The sequence below is a fragment of the Bombina bombina genome, chromosome 6 (genome assembly GCF_027579735.1).
Source record: "Bombina bombina isolate aBomBom1 chromosome 6, aBomBom1.pri, whole genome shotgun sequence".
NCBI classification, from domain to species: domain Eukaryota; kingdom Metazoa; phylum Chordata; class Amphibia; order Anura; family Bombinatoridae; genus Bombina; species Bombina bombina.
The window spans coordinates 1,005,306,602-1,005,325,527 of NC_069504.1; the positions used below are offsets into that span (position 1 = coordinate 1,005,306,602).

Genomic DNA, 18,926 nt, shown 5'->3' on the forward strand with positions numbered 1-18,926 from the left:
CAGCTTTTTTTTCTCTTAAAGGCACAGTACCATTTTATTTCTAAATGTTATTTACTTTGATTACAGTGTTTTCCACGCTTGCTTGTTACATTACTAGCCTGTTTAACATGTCTTGACACCAAGGAAAATCCTTGTTCAATATGTTTGGAAGCCATTGTGGAACCCCCTCTTAGAATGTGTCCCAATTGTACTGATTAATGTGTCCCAATTGTACTGATATGTTTATAAACTATAAAGAACATATATTAGCACTTAAAAATAGGGAAATAGATGATTCTCAGTCAGGAGTAAATGAGGGTTCGCCATCTAGCTTTCCCCAAGTGTCACAACCAGTAACGCCCGCACAAGTGACGCCAAGTACCTCTAGTGCGTCACATTCATTTACTTTACAAAACATGGCCACAGTTATGAATACAACCCTCACTGAGGTTTTATCCAAACTGCCTGGTTTACAGGGAAAGCGGGACAGTTCTGGGTTAAGGAAAAATGCTGAGCCGTCTCACGCTTTAGTAGCCGTATCTGATATGCCCTCACAATGCTCTGAAGGGGCGAGGGATTTGTTATCTGAGGGAGAAATTTCTGATTCAGGAAAGACGCTTCCTCAGACAGATTCTGATATGACGGCCTTTAAATTTAAGCTTGAACACCTCCACTTGTTGCTTAGGGAGGTATTAGCAACTCTAGATGATTGTGACCCTATACTGGTCCCAGAGAAATTGTCTAAAATGGATAGATACTTAGAGGTTCCTGTTTACACTGATGTTTTTCCAGTCCCTAAGAGGATTGTGAATATTATTGCTAAGGAGTGGGATAGACCAGGTATTCCGTTCACTCCCTCTCCTGTTTTTAAGAAAATATTTGACACCATAAGGGACTCATGGCAGACAGTTCCTAAGGTGGAAGGAGCTATTTCTACTCTGTCTAAGCGTACAACTATACCTATTGAGGACAGTTGTGCTTTCAAAGATCCTATGGATAAAAAATTAGATGGTCTCCTGAAGAAATTTTTTGTTCATCAAGGTTTTTCTCTCCAACCTATTGCATGCATTGTTCCTGTTACAACTGCAGCTGCTTTCTGGTTTGAGGCTCTAGAAGAGGCTCTTCAAATTGAGACTCCATTAGAAGAAATTATGGACAGAATTAAGGCCCTTAAGTTGGCTAATTCTTTTATTACAGATGCCACTTTTCAACTGGCTAAATTAGCGGCAAAGAATTCAGGTTTTGCCATTTTAGCACGCAGGGCGTTATGGCTTAAGTCCTGGTCTGCTGATGTGTCATCTAAGTCTAAACTTTTGAACATTCCTTTCAAGGGTAAGGCCCTATTCGGGCCTGAACTGAAAGAGATTATTTCAGACATCACTGGAGGGAAAGGTCATGCCCTCCCTCAGGATAGATCAAATAAGATGAGGACCAAACAAAATAATTTTCGTTCCTTTTGGAACTTTAAGAGTGGTCCTGCTTCAGCTTCCTCTGCTACAAAGCAAGAGGGGAATTTTGCCCAATCCAAGTCAGTCTGGAGACCTAACCAGGCTTGGAACAAGGGTAAACAGGCCAAGAAGCCTGCAGCTGCCTCTAAGACAGCATGAAGGGGTAGCCCCCGATCCGGGACCGGATCTAGTAGGGGGTAGACTCTCTCTCTTCACTCAGGCTTGGGCAAGAGATGTTCAGGATCCCTGGGCTTTAGAAATTGTGTCCCAGGGATATCTTCTTGAATTCAAGGGCTCCCTTCCAGGAGGTAGATTTCACATTTCTCGATTGTCTGTAAACCAGACAAAGAGAGAGGCGTTCTTACGCTCTGTAGAAGACCTACATACCATGGGAGTGATCTTTTCAGTCCCAAAAGAGGAACAGGGGCTAGGGTTTTATTCAAACCTGTTTGTGGTTCCCAAGAAAGAGGGAACTTTCCGACCAATCTTGGATCTCAAAATTCTAAACAAGTTCCTCAAAGTTCCATCATTCAAGATGGAGACTATTCGGACTATTCTACCTCTGATCCAGGTGGGTCAATATATGACTACCGTGGACTTAAAGGATGCGTATCTACACATCCCTATTCACAGAGATCATAATCAATTCCTCAGATTCGCCTTTCTAAACAGGCATTACCAGTTTGTGACCCTTCCCTTTGGTTTGGCCACGGCTCCCAGAATTTTCACAAAAGTGCTAGGGTCCCTTCTGGCGGTTCTACGACCGCGGGGCATAGCAGTGACACCTTATCTAGACGACATCTTAATTCAGGTGTTGACTTTCCAGCTAGCCAAGTCTCACAAGGGCATCGTGTTGGCTTTTCTGAGATCTCACGGGTGGAAGGTGAACATAAAAAAGAGTTCTCTTCCCTCTTACAAGAGTTTCCTTCCTAGGGACTCTGATAGACTCGGTAAAAATGAAAATATTTCTGACGGAGATCAGAAAGTTAAAACTCTTAACCACTTGCCGAGCTCTTCATTCCATTCCTCGGCCATCAGTGGCTCAGTGTATGAAGGTAATCGGTCTCATGGTAGCGGCAATGGACATAGTTCCTTTTGCCCGCCTACACCTCAGACCACTGCAGCTATGCATGCTCAAACAGTGGAATGGGGATTATGCAGATTTATCTCCTCAACTGCATCTGGACCAGGAGACAAGAGATTCTCTTCTCTGGTGGTTGTCTCAGGACCACGTGTCTCAGGGAATGTGTTTCCGCAGGCCAGAGTGGCTCATTGTAACGACAGATGCCAGCCTGCTAGGCTGGGGTGCAGTCTGGAATTCCCTGAAAGCACAGGGCTTATGGTCTCGGGAGGAAGCTCTCCTTCCGATAAACATTCTAGAACTGAGAGCGATATTCAATGCACTTCAGGCGTGGCCTCAGCTTGCTGCGGCCAAATTCATCAGGTTTCAGTCGGACAACATCATGACTGTAGCTTATATCAATCATCAAGGAGGAACAAGGAGCTCTCTAGCTATGATGGAGGTAACCAAAATAATCCGGTGGGCAGAGGATCACTCTTGCCATCTCTCAGCGATCCACATCCCAGGAGTAGAGAACTGGGAGGCGGATTTTCTAAGTCGTCAGACTTTTCATCCGGGGGAGTGGGAACTCCATCCGGAGGTATTTGCCCAGCTGATTCAGCTATGGGGCACACCAGAATTGTATCTGATGGCGTCTCGTCAGAATGCCAAACTTACTCGCTATGGGTCCAGGTCCCGGGATCCCAAGGCGGTACTGATAGATGCTCTAGCAGTGCCTTGGTCCTTCAATCTGGCCTATGTATTTCCACCGTTTCCTCTCCTTCCACGTCTGGTTGCCAGAATCAAGCAGGAGAGATCTTCTGTAATTCTGATAGCACCTGCATGGCCATGCAGGACTTGGTATGCAGACCTAGTGGACATGTCCTCTGTTCCTCCGTGAACTCTGCCAATGAGGCGGGACCTTCTAATCCAAGGTCCGTTCACGCATTCAAATCTAATTTCTCTGCGTCTGACTGCTTGGAGATTGAACGCCTGATTCTATCAAAGCGTGGTCATTGATTCTATCAAAGTGTCGGTCATTGATTCCCTGATTCAGGCTAGAAAGCCTGTCACCAGGAAGATCTATCATAAGATTTGGCGCAAATATCTATTGGTGTGAATCCAAAGGTTACTCGTGGAGTAAGATTAGGATTCCTAGAATATTGTCTTTTCTCCAAGAAGGTTTGGAGAAGGGATTATCTGCTAGTTCCCTAAAAGGACAAATATCTGCTTTGTCTATTCTACTTCACAAACGTCTGGCAGATGTTCCAGACGTTCAAGCATTTAGTCAGGCTTTGGTCAGAATCAAGCCTGTATTTAAACCTGTTGCTCCGCCATGGAGCCTAAACTTAGTTCTTAAAGTCCTTCAAGGGGTCCCGTTTGAACCTATGCATTCCATAGATATTAAGCTTCTATCTTGGAAAGTTTTGTTTTTAGTATCTATCTCTTTGGCTCGAAGAGTTTCTGAGCTATCTGCTTTACAATGTGATTTCCCTTACCTTGTTTTCCATGCAGATAAGGTGGTTTTGCGTACCAAACCTGGGTTTCTTCCTAAGGTTGTTTCTAATAAGAATATCAATCAAGAGATTGTGTAACAGACGTTCCTTCTTAGATGAAGGATTAGGACACAAAGAAGGAACCACAATCTTGATGTGGTTCGTGCTTTAAAGTTCTACTTACAATCGACTAAAGATTTCCGTCAAACATCTTCTTTGTTGTTTATTCTGGTAAATGGAGAGGTCAAAGGGCTACCGCTACCTCTTTCCTTTTGGCTGAAAAGCATCATCAGTTTGGCTTATGAGACTACTGACCAGCAGCCTCCTGAAAGAATTACTGCTCATTCTACTAGAGCTGTGGCTTCCACATGGGCTTTTAAAAATGAGGCTTCTGTTGAACAGATTTGTAATGCGGCGACTTGGTCTTCGTTTCATACTTTTTCAAAATTTTACAAATTCGATACTTTTGCTTCTTCGGAGGCTATTTTTCGGAGAAAGGTTCTACAAGCAGTGGTGCCTTCCGTTTAAGGTCCCTGTCTTGTCCCTCCCTTCATCCGTGTCCTAAAGCTTTGGTATTGGTATCCCACAAGTAAGGATGAATCCGTGGACTCGATACATTCTACAAGAGAAAACATAATTTATGCTTACCTGATAAATTTATTTCTCTTGTGATGTATCAAGTCCATGGCCCGCCCTGTTTTTTAAGACAGGCATATATATTTTTAGTTTAAAACTTTCAGTCACCACTGCACCCTATAGTTTCTCCTTTTTCTTCCTAGCCTTCGGTCGAATGACTGGGGGGTGGAGCTAAGGGGGGAGCTATATAGACAGCTCTGCTGTGGGTGCTCTCTTTGCCACTTGATGAATCCGTGGACTCGATACATCACAAGAGAAATAAATTTATCAGGTAAGCATAAATTGTTTTTCGTGATATTCTTTGCTGAAAAGCATATCTAGATAGGCTCAGTAGCTGCTGATTGGTGGCTGCATATAGATGCCTCGTGATTGGCTCACCCATGTGCATTGCTATTTCTTCAACAAAGGATATCTAAAAAAATGAAGCAAATTAAATAAAAGAAGTAAATTGGAATGTGGTTTAAAATTTTATTCTCTATCTGTGTAATGATAGAAAAAATTAGGGTTTAGTGTCTCTTTAAGACACATGCACACACTTCTGCTTCCATAATCCTACTTTTTTTCTTTTTCCCCTTCATCCTACCTTAGTATTCTCTTCAACAAAGAATACTGGACATGTGCTTTCGGATCGATCCTTTGTTAGGATCCGAATGCAGAAGAAAGCGGTCACTTGTGCCATTTGCCTCTCTTTGGAGCCAGATTTCTTCTTACAAATGTGCACACTAAAATCGGTGTTGGACTTTCAAAAGAATAAATCCAAGTACAAAAATGAGCCGAATTCTACTAGTGGCTGTCGTCTTCCGCATTTGTAGCTTAACGAAGCTTCCGAATAGACAAGTCTAAAAAATTTCTAGACAACAACGCAAATGTGATCATAGCCGTGAATTGGAAAGTTTTGACTTTACGGTCTATTTAAACCATTATAGTCTACAGTTTTGTGAACAATCCAGTTTGAACCAAATATGTGAAGTGAGAGTATGAAAACATAGTTATGCCGAATCATTGTTGGTTTGTGCTTAGTCATTGTTGGCATAAGCTAAACCTGTAACGTTCAAGTATTGTTTGGTATAACTTTGTTTCTACTTTATATTTAGAGTATTGTGTTTAATGATTAAAAGCAGCCTATTAAATGATTTGAACATGAAGGGTAAATATAAATAGATATTTATAGATATATGGACATACACACAATGATTATTATTAATACAACACACTGTTGACAAGAAAATTGTATTGCAGCCCAGGGACAAATCCCTTGGAAAGTTTCTTGATTATGTTTATCTTTCTGTAACCAACTATTGAGTCTTGCATTGATTAAATATTGTGTAGCATGTGGCAGGGTTAATCTGATTTCTACAGAATGCACTACCTGGCAAATAAGGAAAATCGGAGGTAAATTGCAAGCAACCTATATTAGTGGAAGCACATTGCAAAATTGTGTTTTATGTTCATTAAGTAAAAAAAACATTTTGTATGGAAATGAATTTGTCAGCCAATCACAGACTAGTATTACGTATATTGTGAACTTATGTGCACGCTTAGTAGGAGCTGGTGCCTCAGAAAGTGTATAAATTAAAAAAGACGGCAAAATTTGATTAATGGAAATAAATTAGAAAGCCTCATCACACAGGATGCGTTATCTGAATGATGAAGGTGTACTTTTGACTTTAGTTTCCCTTTAATCATTTTAATGTGTGTGCCTCTTCTGCAGTTCCTACTGATGCTTTGGCTAACAAGCTGTTTGGTGCTCCTGAACCTTCCACAATCGCCCGTTCACTACCAACCACTGTTCCTGAATCTCCAAATTACCGCAATGCCCGAACACCTCGTACCCCACGCACACCTCGGTTAAAAGATCCAACGCTTACACCAAGATTTTACCCAGTAGTAAAAGAGGGGAGAACAATTGATGCCAAGGTAATTTTTGAAACTCCGGGCTATCAGTATCAAAAATTGTGTGATTAAGGTGTCTTGATGTTACTATAACTACAAGTTCTCTATTTTTAGACTCCTCGGAAAAGAAAAACTCGTCATAGCTCTAACCCACCAATGGAATGCCATGTTGGTTGGGTGATGGACTCCAGAGAGCACAGACCTCGCACTGCTTCTGTCAGGTAAGAAGACGTTTTAAACTAGGTTTACAACAGAGGTGTTAAGCCAAAGAGAAAATATTAAAGGGACATTCTAGCCAAAATTGTAATGCTGTATATTTAAAGCATATCTAACATTTTAAACAGTGCATGCTCAAAGAGCTGGCAAAGGTTTGCATTGTGAAAATTAAGTCATTACTAATGGCATCCGCACTCATTAAAATGCCTGTGCAGGGAAGACCTTTTTAAGTGAATGTCAATTTTGATGAATTAAAGTGCCCCTGTTTTTAATCGAATTTTTAAAATCCGGGCACTTTAGCATCAAAATTGACATTCACTTTAAGGGATGTGAAACACTAAATTATTTCATGATTCAGATAGAGAATACAATTTCTTTCATGTAATTGGCAAGAGTCCATGAGCTAGTGACGTATGGGATATACAATCCTACCAGGAGGGGCAAAGTTTCCCAAACCTCAAAATGCCTATAAATACACTCCTCACCACACCAACAATTCAGTTTTAAAAACTTTGCCTCCTATGGAGGCGGTGAAGTAAGTTTGTCCTAAGATTTCTACGTTGACATGCTCTTAGCATTTTTAAGCCTGATTCTTCTGAGTACAGCGAATGTCAGAGGGACGTGGAGAGTATCACCTATTGTATGCAATGATTTTCCTAACGGGGGTCTTTTTCATAGGTTCTCTGTTATTGGTCGTAGAGATTCATCTCCTACCTCCCTTTTCAGATCGACGATATACTCTAATATACCATTACCTCTACTGATAACTGTTTCAGTACTGGTTTGGCTATCTGCTATATGTGGATGGGTGTCTTTGGGTAAGTATGTTTTTATTACTTAAGGCACCTCAGCTATGGTTTTGGCACTTTATGCATTTATATAAAGTTCTAAATATATGTATTGTACTTATATTTGCCATGAGTCAGGTTCATGTATTTCCTTTTGCAGATTGTCCGTATTTGGGGAAAGTTAGTATTAAGAAATATTTTTCTTACCTGGGGTTTAGTCTTTTTTTCAATTGACTACTTTGTTTCAAATTGCGGGTTGACTTAGGCTTGCGGGTGCGCCAAATGCTACACTTTATTGCGTCATTCTTGGCGCGAGAATTTTTTGGTGCGAAAGGCACGTCCGTTGACGCAAGTTCGTCATTACCAGCATTATTTCTCCTAATGTCATTTGTATTAGTTGCCATGATAAACTTTTATAGTGTGTCCATCAGTAATAGTACATTGCCAGTTGCAGTTCCTTCAACGTCTAATGTATATATAACTATGAATTTTAAAGAATTTGTTACTGATTCTATTCAGAAGGCTTTGTCTGCATTTCCACCTTCTAATAAGAGTAAGAGGTCTTTTAAAACTTCTCATAAAGTTGATGAAATTTCAAATGACCGACAACATAATGAATTATCCACCTCTGATGAGAATCTGATTCAGAAGATCCTTCCTCAGATATTGACACTGAGAAATCTACTTATTTATTTAAAATGGAGTATATGTGTTCTTTGTTAAAATAAGTGTTAATTACTTTGGATATTAAGGAAGCTAGTCCTCTTGATATTAAAACCAGTAAACATTTAAATTCTGTTTCTCCAACATAGGTGTGTCCGGTCCACGGCGTCATCCTTTCTTGTGGGATATTCTCTTCCCCAACAGGAAATGGCAAAGAGCCCAGCAAAGCTGGTCACATGATCCCTCCTAGGCTCCGCCTTCCCCAGTCATTCTCTTTGCCGTTGCACAGGCAACATCTCCACGGAGATGGCTCAGAGTTTTTTGGTGTTTAAATGTAGTTTTTATTCTTCTATCAAGAGTTTGTTATTTTAAAATAGTGCTGGTATGTACTATTTACTCTGAAACAGAAAAGAGATGAAGATTTCTGTTTGTAAGAGGAAAATGATTTTAGCAACCGTTACTAAAATCGATGGCTGTTTCCACACAGGACTGTTGAGAGGAATTAACTTCAGTTGGGGGAAACAGTGAGCAGACTTTGGCTGCTTGAGGTATGACACATTTCTAACAAGACTTGGTAATGCTGGAAGCTGTCATTTTCCCTATGGGATCCGGTAAGCCATTTTCTTAATTTTCAATATAAGATTAAAAGGGCTTCACAAGGGCTTTAAAGACTGGTAGACATTTTTCTGGGCCAAAACGATTACTTTATAAGCATATTTAATGGTTTATAACTTTGGAGAGTTATTTTAATCTTGGGAATTTTGTTAAAAAAACGGCAGGCACTGTATTGGACACCTTTTTCACTGGGGGCCTTTTCTAGTCATAGGCAGAGCCTCATTTTCGCGCCACTAATGCGCAGTTGTTTTTGAGAAGCAAGGCATGCAGATGCATGTGTGAGGAGCTCAGATCCACTGAAAAAGCTTATTGAAGGCGTCATTTGGTATCGTATTCCCCTCTGGGCTTGGTTGGGTCTCAGCAAAGCAGATACCAGGGACTGTATAGGGGTTAAATGTAAAAACGGCTCCGGTTCCGTTATTTTAAGGGTTAAAGCTTTCAAATTTGGTGTGCAATACTTTTAAGGCTTTATGACACTGTGGTGAAATTTTGGTGAATTTTGAACATTTCCTCCATACTTTTGCGTATATTCAGTAAAAAAGTGTGTTCAGTTTAAAATATAAAGAGACAGTAACGGTTTTATTTTAAAACTTTTTTTGTGCTTTGTTATCAAGTTTATGCCTATTAACATGTCTGAACTATCAGATAGACGATGTTCTGTATGTTCGAAAGCCAAGGTTCCTCTCCATTTAAATATATGTGATGAATGTGACAAACAAAGTAGGGACAATGATGCCACTGATAATAATGTTGCCCAAAATGATTCCTTAAGTGAGGGGAGTAAGCATGGTACTGCATCATCTCCTTCTATGTCTACTCCAGTCTTGCCCACTCAGGATGTCCCTAGTGAATCTAGTGCGCCAATCCTCCTTACTATGCAACAATTAACGGCTGTAATGGATAATTCTATTAAAAACATTTTAGCCAAAATGCCCACTTATCAGCGAAAGCGCGACTGCTCTGTTTTAGATACTGAAGAGCATGAGGACGCTGATGATAATGGTTCTGACATGCCCTTACACCAGTCTGAAGGGGCTAGGGAGGTTTTGTCTGAGGGAGAAATTTCAGATTCAGGAAAAATTTCTCAACAAGCTGAACCTGACGTTATTACATTTAAATTTAAATTGGAACATCTCCGCGCTCTGCTTAAGGAGGTGTTATCTACTCTGGATGATTGTGACAATTTGGTCATTCCAGAGAAATTATGTAAGATGGACAGGTTCCTAGAGGTCCCGGTGCCCCCCAAAGCTTTTCCTATACCCAAGCGGGTGGCGGATATTGTAAATAAAGAATGGGAAAGGCCCGGCATACCTTTTGTCCCTCCCCCTATATTTAAGAAATTATTTCCTATGGTCGACGCCAGGAAGGACTTATGGCAGACAGTCCCCAAGGTCGAGGGGGCGGTTTCTACTCTAAACAAACGCACCACTATCCCTATAGAAGATAGTTGTGCTTTCAAAGATCCTATGGATAAAAAATTAGAGGGTTTGCTTAAAAAGATGTTTGTTCAGCAAGGTTACCTTCTACAACCAATTTCATGCATTGTTCCTGTCACTACAGCAGCGTGTTTCTGGTTCGAGGAACTAGAAAAGTCGCTCAATCAAGCATCCTCTTATGAGGAGGTTATGGACAGAGTTCAAGCACTTAAGTTGGCTAACTCTTTTACCTTAGACGCCACTTTGCAATTAGCTAGATTAGCGGCGAAAAATTCAGGTTTTGCTATTGTGGCGCGCAGAGCGCTTTGGCTGAAGTCTTGGTCAGCGGATGTGTCCTCCAAGAACAGATTGCTTAACATCCCTTTCAAGGGGAAAACGCTGTTTGGCCCTGACTTGAAAGAGATTATTTCAGACATCACTGGGGGGAAAGGGCCACGCCCTTCCTCAGGATAGGTCTTTTAAGGCTAAAAATAAAACAAATTTTCGTCCCTTTCGCAGAAACGGACCAGCCTCAAATTCTACATCCTCTAAGCAAGAGGGTAATTCTTCTCAAACCAAGCCAGCCTGGAGACCGATGCAAGGCTGGAACAAAGGTAAGCAGGCCAAGAAGCCCGCTACCGCTACCAAGACAGCATGAGATGCTGGCCCCCGATCCGGGACCGGATCTGGTGGGGGTCAGACTCTCTCTCTTCGCTCAGGCTTGGGCAAGAGATGTTCAGGATCCTTGGGTGCTAGAAATAGTTTCTCAAGGTTATCTCCTGGAATTCAAGGAACTACCCCCAAGGGGAAGGTTCCACAGGTCTCAATAGTCTTCAGACCAAATAAAAAGACAGGCATTCTTACATTGTGTAGAAGACCTGTTAAAAATGGGAGTGATTCATCCTGTTCCATTAGGAGAACAAGGGATGGGGTTTTACTCCAATCTGTTCATAGTTCCCAAAAAAGAGGGAACATTCAGGCCAATTTTGGATCTCAAGATCCTAAACAAATTTCTCAAGGTCCCATCGTTCAAGATGGAAACCATTCGGACAATTCTTCCTACCATCCAGGAAGGTCAATTCATGACCACGGTGGATTTAAAGGATGCGTATCTACATATTCCTATCCACAAGGAACATCATCGGTTCCTAAGGTTCGCCTTTCTGGACAAGCATTACCAGTTTGTGGCACTTCCATTCGGACTAGCCACTGCTCCAAGAATTTTCACAAAGGTACTAGGGTCCCTTCTAGCGGTGCTAAGGCCAAGGGGCATTGCAGTAGTACCCTACTTGGACGACATACTGATTCAAGCGTCGTCTCTACCACAAGCAAAGGCTCATACGGACATTGTCCTAGCCTTTCTCAGATCTCACGGGTGGAAAGTGAACGTAGAAAAAAGTTCTCTATTCCCGTCAACAAGAGTTCCCTTCTTGGGAACAATAATAGACTCCTTGGAAATGAAGATTTTTCTGACAGAAGCCAGAAAATCAAAACTTCTAAGCTCTTGTCAAGTACTTCATTCTGTTCTTCTTCCTTCCATAGCGCAGTGCATGGAAGTAATAGGTTTGATGGTTGCGGCAATGGACATAGTTCCTTTTGCGCGAATTCATCTAAGACCATTACAACTGTGCATGCTCAGACAGTGGAATGGGGATTATACAGATTTGTCCCCGACGATCCAAGTAGATCAGAGGACCAGAGATTCACTCCGTTGGTGGCTGACCCTGGACAACCTGTCCCAAGGGATGAGCTTCAGAAGACCAGAGTGGGTCATTGTAACGACCGACGCCAGCCTGGTGGGCTGGGGCGCGGTCTGGAAACACCTGAAGGCTCAGGGTCTATGGTCTCGGGAAGAATCTCTTCTCCCGATAAACATTCTGGAACTGAGAGCGATATTCAATGCTCTCAAGGCTTGGCCTCAACTAGCAAAGGCCAAATTCATAAGGTTTCAATCAGACAACATGACGACTGTTGCATATATCAACCATCAGGGGGGAACAAGGAGTTCCCTGGCGATGGAAGAAGTGACCAAAGTAATTCAATGGGCGGAGCTTCACTCCTGCCACTTGTCTGCAATCCACATCCCAGGAGTGGAAAATTGGGAAGCGGATTTTCTGAGTCGTCAGACATTTCATCCGGGGGAGTGGGAACTCCATCCGGAAATCTTTGCCCAAATAACTCAATTATCGGGCATTCCAGACATGGATCTGATGGCGTCTCGTCAGAACTTCAAGGTTCCTTGCTACGGGTCCAGATCCAGGGATCCCAAGGCGACTCTAGTAGATGCACTAGTAGCGCCCTGGACCTTCAACCTAGCTTATGTGTTCCCACCGTTTCCTCTCATTCCCAGGCTGGTAGCCAGGATCAATCAAGAGAGGGCTTCGGTGATCTTGATAGCTCCTGCGTGGCCACGCAGAACTTGGTATGCAGACCTGGTGAATATGTCATCGGCTCCACCATGGAAGCTACCTTTGAGACGGGACCTTCTTGTTCAAGGTCCGTTCGAACATCCGAATCTGGCATCACTCCAACTGACTGCTTGGAGATTGAACGCTTGATTTTATCAAAGCGTGGGTTCTCAGATTCTGTCATTGATACTCTTATTCAGGCTAGAAAGCCTGTAACTAGGAAAATTTACCATAAAGTATGGAAGAAATATATCTGTTGGTGCGAATCGAAAGGATTCCCATGGAACAGGGTAAAAATTCCTAAGATTCTATCCTTTCTACAAGAGGGTTTGGAGAAAGGATTATCTGCAAGTTCTTTGAAGGGACAGATTTCTGCTTTATCTGTTTTACTTCACAAGAAGCTGGCGGCTGTGCCAGATGTTCAGGCTTTTGTTCAGGCCCTGGTTAGAATCAAGCCTGTTTACAAACCTTTGACTCCTCCTTGGAGTCTCAATTTAGTTCTTTCAGTTCTTCAAGGGGTTCCGTTTGAACCCTTACATTCCGTAGATATTAAGTTATTATCTTGGAAAGTTTTGTTTTTGGTTGCAATTTCTTCTGCTAGAAGAGTTTCAGAGTTATCTGCTCTGCAGTGTTCTCCTCCTTATCTGGTGTTCCATGCAGATAAGGTGGTTTTGCGTACTAAGCCTGGTTTTCTTCCGAAAGTTGTTTCTAACAAAAATATTAACCAGGAGATAGTTGTGCCTTCTTTGTGTCCGAATCCAGTTTCAAAGAAGGAACGTTTGTTGCACAATTTGGATGTAGTTCGTGCTCTAAAATTCTATTTAGAGGCTACAAAGGATTTCAGACAAACATCTTCCTTGTTTGTTGTTTATTCTGGTAAAAGGAGAGGTCAAAAAGCAATTTCTACCTCTCTCTCTTTTTGGCTTAAAAGCATCATCAGATTGGCTTATGAGACTGCCGGACGGCAGCCTCCTGAAAGAATCACAGCTCATTCCACTAGGGCTGTGGCTTCCACATGGGCCTTCAAGAACGAGGCTTCTGTTGATCAGATATGTAAGGCAGCGACTTGGTCTTCACTGCACACTTTTACCAAATTTTACAAATTTGATACTTTTGCTTCTTCTGAGGCTATTTTTGGGAGAAAGGTTTTGCAAACCGTGGTGCCTTCCATCTAGGTGACCTGATTTGCTCCCTCCCATCATCCGTGTCCTAAAGCTTTGGTATTGGTTCCCACAAGTAAGGATGACGCCGTGGACCGGACACACCTATGTTGGAGAAAACAGAATTTATGTTTACCTTATAAATTACTTTCTCCAACGGTGTGTCCGGTCCACGGCCCGCCCTGGTTTTTTAATCAGGTCTGATGATTTAATTTCTCTAACTACAGTCACCACGGTATCATATGATTTCTCCTATGCAAATATTCCTCCTTTACGTCGGTCGAATGACTGGGGAAGGCGGAGCCTAGGAGGGATCATGTGACCAGCTTTGCTGGGCTCTTTGCCATTTCCTGTTGGGGAAGAGAATATCCCACAAGTAAGGATGACGCCGTGGACCGGACACACCGTTGGAGAAAGTAATTTATCAGGTAAACATAAATTCTGTTTTTTAAACCTCCTATGGTTACTCCAGAGGTTTTTCCTATTCCTGATGCTATTTCTGATATGATTTCTAAGGAATGGAATAAGCCGGGTACTCCTTTTAATCCTTCTGCAAGGTTTAAAAAAATTGTATCCTTTACCAGCAATTTCAATAGAGTTTTGGGAAAAGATCCCCAAAGTTGATGGGGCTATTTCTACTCTTGCTAAACGAACCACTATTCCTATGGAAGATAGTACTTCCTTTAAAGATCCTTTAGATAGGAAGCTTGAATCTTATCTAAGGAAAGCCTATTTATATTCAGGTTATCTTCTTAGGCCTGCAATTTCTTTGGCTGATGTTACAGCTGCTTCAACTTTTTGGTTGGAGAATTTAGCGCAGCAAGAATTGGATTCTGACTTATATAGCATTGTTCATTTACTACAACATGCTAATCATTTTCATATTTGTGATGCAATTTTCGATATCAAAATTGATTTTAGATCCATGTCTTTAGCTACTAGAAGAGCTTTGTGGCTTAAATCTTGGAATGCTGATATGACATCTAAGTCTATATTATTATCTCTTTCCAAGGTAATAATTTATTTGGTTGTCAGTTGGATTCTATTATTTCAACTGTTACTGGGGGGATGGGAGTTTTTTTGCCTCAGGATAAAAAACCTAAGGGTAAATCTAAGGCTTCTAATCGTTTTCGTTCTTTTCGTCAAAATAAGGAGCAAAAACCAAATCCTCCCCCTAAGGAAACTGTTTCCAATTGGAAGCCTTCCTCAAATTGGAATATATCCTAGCCTTTTAAGAAACCAAAGTCAGCCCCCAAGTCCGCATGAAGGTGCGGCCCTCATTCCAGCTCAGCTGGTAGGGGGCAGATTAAGGTTTTTCAAGGATGTTTGGGCAAATTCTGTCTAAAATCAATTAATTCAGAGCATTGTCTCTCAGGGGTACAGAATAGGATTCAGAGTAAGACCTCCTGTGAGAAGATTTTTTCTCTCACGCATCCCAGTAAATCCAGTAAAAGCTCAGGCTTTCCTGAAGTGTGTTTCAGACCTGGAGGTTTCAGGGGTAATCATACGGGTTCCTTTTCAGGAACAAGGTCTGGGGTTTTATTCAAATCTATTCATTGTCCCAAGGAAAGAAAATTCATTCAAACCAGTTCTGGATCCGAAAATTTCGACTCGTTATGTAAGAGTACCAACTTTCAAGATGGTGACTATAAGGACTATTCTGCCTTTTGTTCAGCAAGGACTTTATATGTCTACAATAGACTTGCAGGATGCTTACCTTCATATTCTGATTCATCCAGAACATTGTCAGTTCCTGAGATTCTCTTTTCTAGACAAGCATTACCAATTTGTTGCTCTTCCATTTGGCCTAGCAACAGCTCTAAGAATCTTTTCAAAGGTTCTGGGTGCCCTTCTCTCTGTAATCAGAGAACAGGGTATTGCGATGTTTCCTTATTTGGACGATATCTTGGTACTAGCTTAGTCTTTACGTTCTGCAGAATCTCACACAAATCAACTAGTGTTGTTTCTTCGAAAACATGGTTGGAGGATCAATTTACCAAAAACTTTCTTGATTCCTCAGACAAGGGTCACCTTTTTAGGTTTCCAGATAGATTCAGTGTCCATGACTCTGTCTCTAACAGACAAGAGACGTTTGAAATTGGTTGCAGCATGTCGGCACCTTCAGTCTCAGTCATTCCCTTAAGTGGCTATGTGCATGGAAGTTTTAGGCCTCATGACTGCAGCATCGGACGCGATTCCTTTTGCTCGTTCTCACATGAGACCTCTCCAACTTTGTATGCTGAATCAATGGTGCCGGGATTATACAAAGATATCTCAATTAATATCCTTAAATCCCAATGTTCGACACACTCTGACGTGGTGGTTAAATCACCAGTGTTTAGTTCAAGAGGCCTCTTTTGTTCGGCCAACCTGGACTGTGATCACAACAGATGCGAGTCTTTCAGGTTGGGGAGCTGTCTGGGGATCTCTGACCGCACAAGGGGTTTGGAAATCTCAAGAGGCGAGATTACCAATCAATATTTTATAACGCCGTGCAATTCTCAGAGCTCTTCAGTTTTGTCCTCTGTTGAAGAGAGAACCGTTCATTTGTTTTCAGACAGGCAATATCACAACGGTGGCATATGTCAATCATCCGGGTGGGACTCACAGTCCCCAAGCTATGAAAGTAGTATCTTGGATACTTGTTTGGGCAGAATCCAGCTCTTGTCTAATTTCTGCGGTTTATATCCCAGGTGTAGACAATTGGGAGGCGGATTATCTCAGCCGTCAGACTTTACATCCAGAGGAGTGGTTTCTCCATCCGGATGTGTGTTCTCAGATTGTTCAGATGTGGGGTCTTCCAGAAATAGATCTGATGGCTTCTCATCTAAACAAGAAACTTCCCAGATACCTGTCCAGGTCCAGGGATTCTCAGGCGGAAGCAGTGGATGCGCTGACACTTCCTTTGTGTTATCAACCTGCTTATATCTTCCCGCCTCTAGTTCTTCTTCCAAGAGTGATCTCCAAAATCATCATGGAACTATCATTTGTGTTGCTGGTGGCTCCAGCATGGCCCCACAGGTTTTGGTATGGGGATCTTGTTCGGATGTCCAGTTGCCAACCTTGGCCACTTACGTTAAGGCTGGGACTTATTGTCCTAAGGTCCGTTTTTCCATCAGGATCTCAAATCATTAAATTTGAAGGTATGGAAATTGAACGCTTAGTGCTAAGTCATAGAGGTTTTTCTGACTCGGTAATTAATACTATGTTACAAGCTCGTAAATCTGTCTCTAGGAAGATTTATTATCGAGTTTGGAAGACTTACATTTCATGGTGTTCTTCTGATAAATTCTCTTGGCATTCTTTTAGAATTCCTATAATTTTACAGTTTCTTCAGGATGGTTTGGATAAAGGTTTGTCTGCAAGTACTTTGAAGGGACAAATCTCTGCTCTTTCTGTTTTATTTCACAGAAAGATTGCTACTCTTCCTGATATTCACTATTTTGTACAGGCTTTAGTTCGTATTAAGCCTGTCATTAAATCAATTTCTCCTCCTTGGAGTCTTAATTTGGTTTTGAGGGCATTACAGGCTCCTCCATTTGAGCCTATACACTCTTTGGACATTTTAAACTACTTTCTTGGAAAGTGTTGTTTCTTTTGGCCATCTCTTCTGCTAGAAGAGTTTCTGAGCTTTCTGCTCTTTCTTGTGAATCTCCTTTTCTGATTTTTTTTATCAGGATAAGGCGGTTTTGCGGACTAAGGTTGTGAATTCTAACAACATTAGTAGAGAAATTGTTGTCCCTTCCTTGTGTCCTAATCCTAAGAATTCTTTGGAAAAATCCTTACATTCTTTGGATGTGGTGAGAGCTTTGAAATATTATGTTGAAGCTACTAAAGATTTCACAAAGACTTCTAGACTATTTGTTATATTCTCTGGTTCTAGGAAAGGTCAGAAGGCTTCTGCTATTTCCTTGGCTTCTTGGTTAAAGCTTTTGATTCTTAAAGCTTATTTAGAGTTGGGTCAGGCCCCGCCTCAGAGAATTACAGCGCATTCTACTAGATCAGTCTCCACTTCGTGGGCTTTTAAGAATGAAGCTTCAGTTGATCAGATTTGGAAAGCGGCAACTTGGTCCTCTTTGCATACATTTACTAAATTCTACTGTTTTGCTGTATTTGTTTCTTCAGAAGCAGTTTTTGGTAGAAAGTTCTTCAGGCAGCTGTTTCAGTTTGATTTTTCTGCTGATGTTTTAAGTTTTTCTTTTCTTCATGAGAATAACTTATATTTTGGGTTGTGGATGCATTTTTCAGCATATGGCTGTTTATTTTTATCCCTCCCTCTCTAGTGACTCTTGCGTGGAGTTCCACATCTTGGGTATTTGATATCCCATACGTCGCCAGCTCATGGACTCTTGCCAATTACATGAAAGAAAACATAATTTATGTAAGAATTTACCTGATAAATTAATTTCTTTCATATTGGCAAGAGTCCATGAGGCCCACCCTTTTTTATGGTGGTTATGATTTTTTTGTATAAAGCACAATTATTTCCAGATTCCTTTGTTGATGCTTTTTACTCCTTTCTTTATCACCCCACTACTTGGCTATTCGTTAAACTGAATTGTGGGTGTGGTGAGGGGTGTATTTATAGGCATTTTGAGGTTTGGGAAACTTTGCCCCTCCTGGTAGGATTGTATATCCCATATGTCACTAGCTGATGGACTCTTGCCAATATGTGATTGTCCGATAGTGTATCTAGCTTCCAGTAGTGTTGTTGCTCCTTCAACAAAGGATACAAGGAGAATAAATCAAATTTGACAATAGAAGTGAATTGGAAAGTTACTTTATCTGAGAAATGAAAGTAATTGGGTTTTCCTTTAACAAGCCAACATCTAGAGATATTTAAATAGAACGAATACAATAAAGTCCTTGAGCTTTTTTTGCACTGTCCAATAGTAAACCATGTTGCTTAAAAGGATTTTTTATTTATTTTATGTAATTCCAGCTCCAATGCCAGCCCATCTGAGGGGGCCCCAGCCTTGAGCAACTATGGATGTACCCCTCAGTCACTGCCAAAGTTCCAACATCCTTCACATGAGTTACTGAAGGAGAATGGATTCACACAGCATGTTTACCACAAGTATCGTCGTCGCTGCCTTAATGGTGAGTTATACGGATAAAACTGTAACTTATACCTTCCTATGGTTCGGAT

General features: G+C 41.4%; 1 protein-coding gene across 4 annotated transcripts in view; it reads left to right on the forward strand.

Annotated features, from left to right (window-relative positions):
• The window catches only part of LARP1 (La ribonucleoprotein 1, translational regulator), a 341,591-nt gene that overhangs the window by 256,241 nt on the left and 66,424 nt on the right, over positions 1 to 18,926 (forward strand). For all 4 annotated transcript variants that reach the window (XM_053718702.1, XM_053718703.1, XM_053718704.1 and 1 more), the window contains 3 exons: positions 6,331 to 6,536; positions 6,627 to 6,733; positions 18,720 to 18,877. In XM_053718702.1, coding sequence (XP_053574677.1) covers positions 6,331 to 6,536; positions 6,627 to 6,733; positions 18,720 to 18,877 — 471 coding nt within the window. The remainder of the gene's footprint in view (positions 1 to 6,330; positions 6,537 to 6,626; positions 6,734 to 18,719; positions 18,878 to 18,926) is intronic.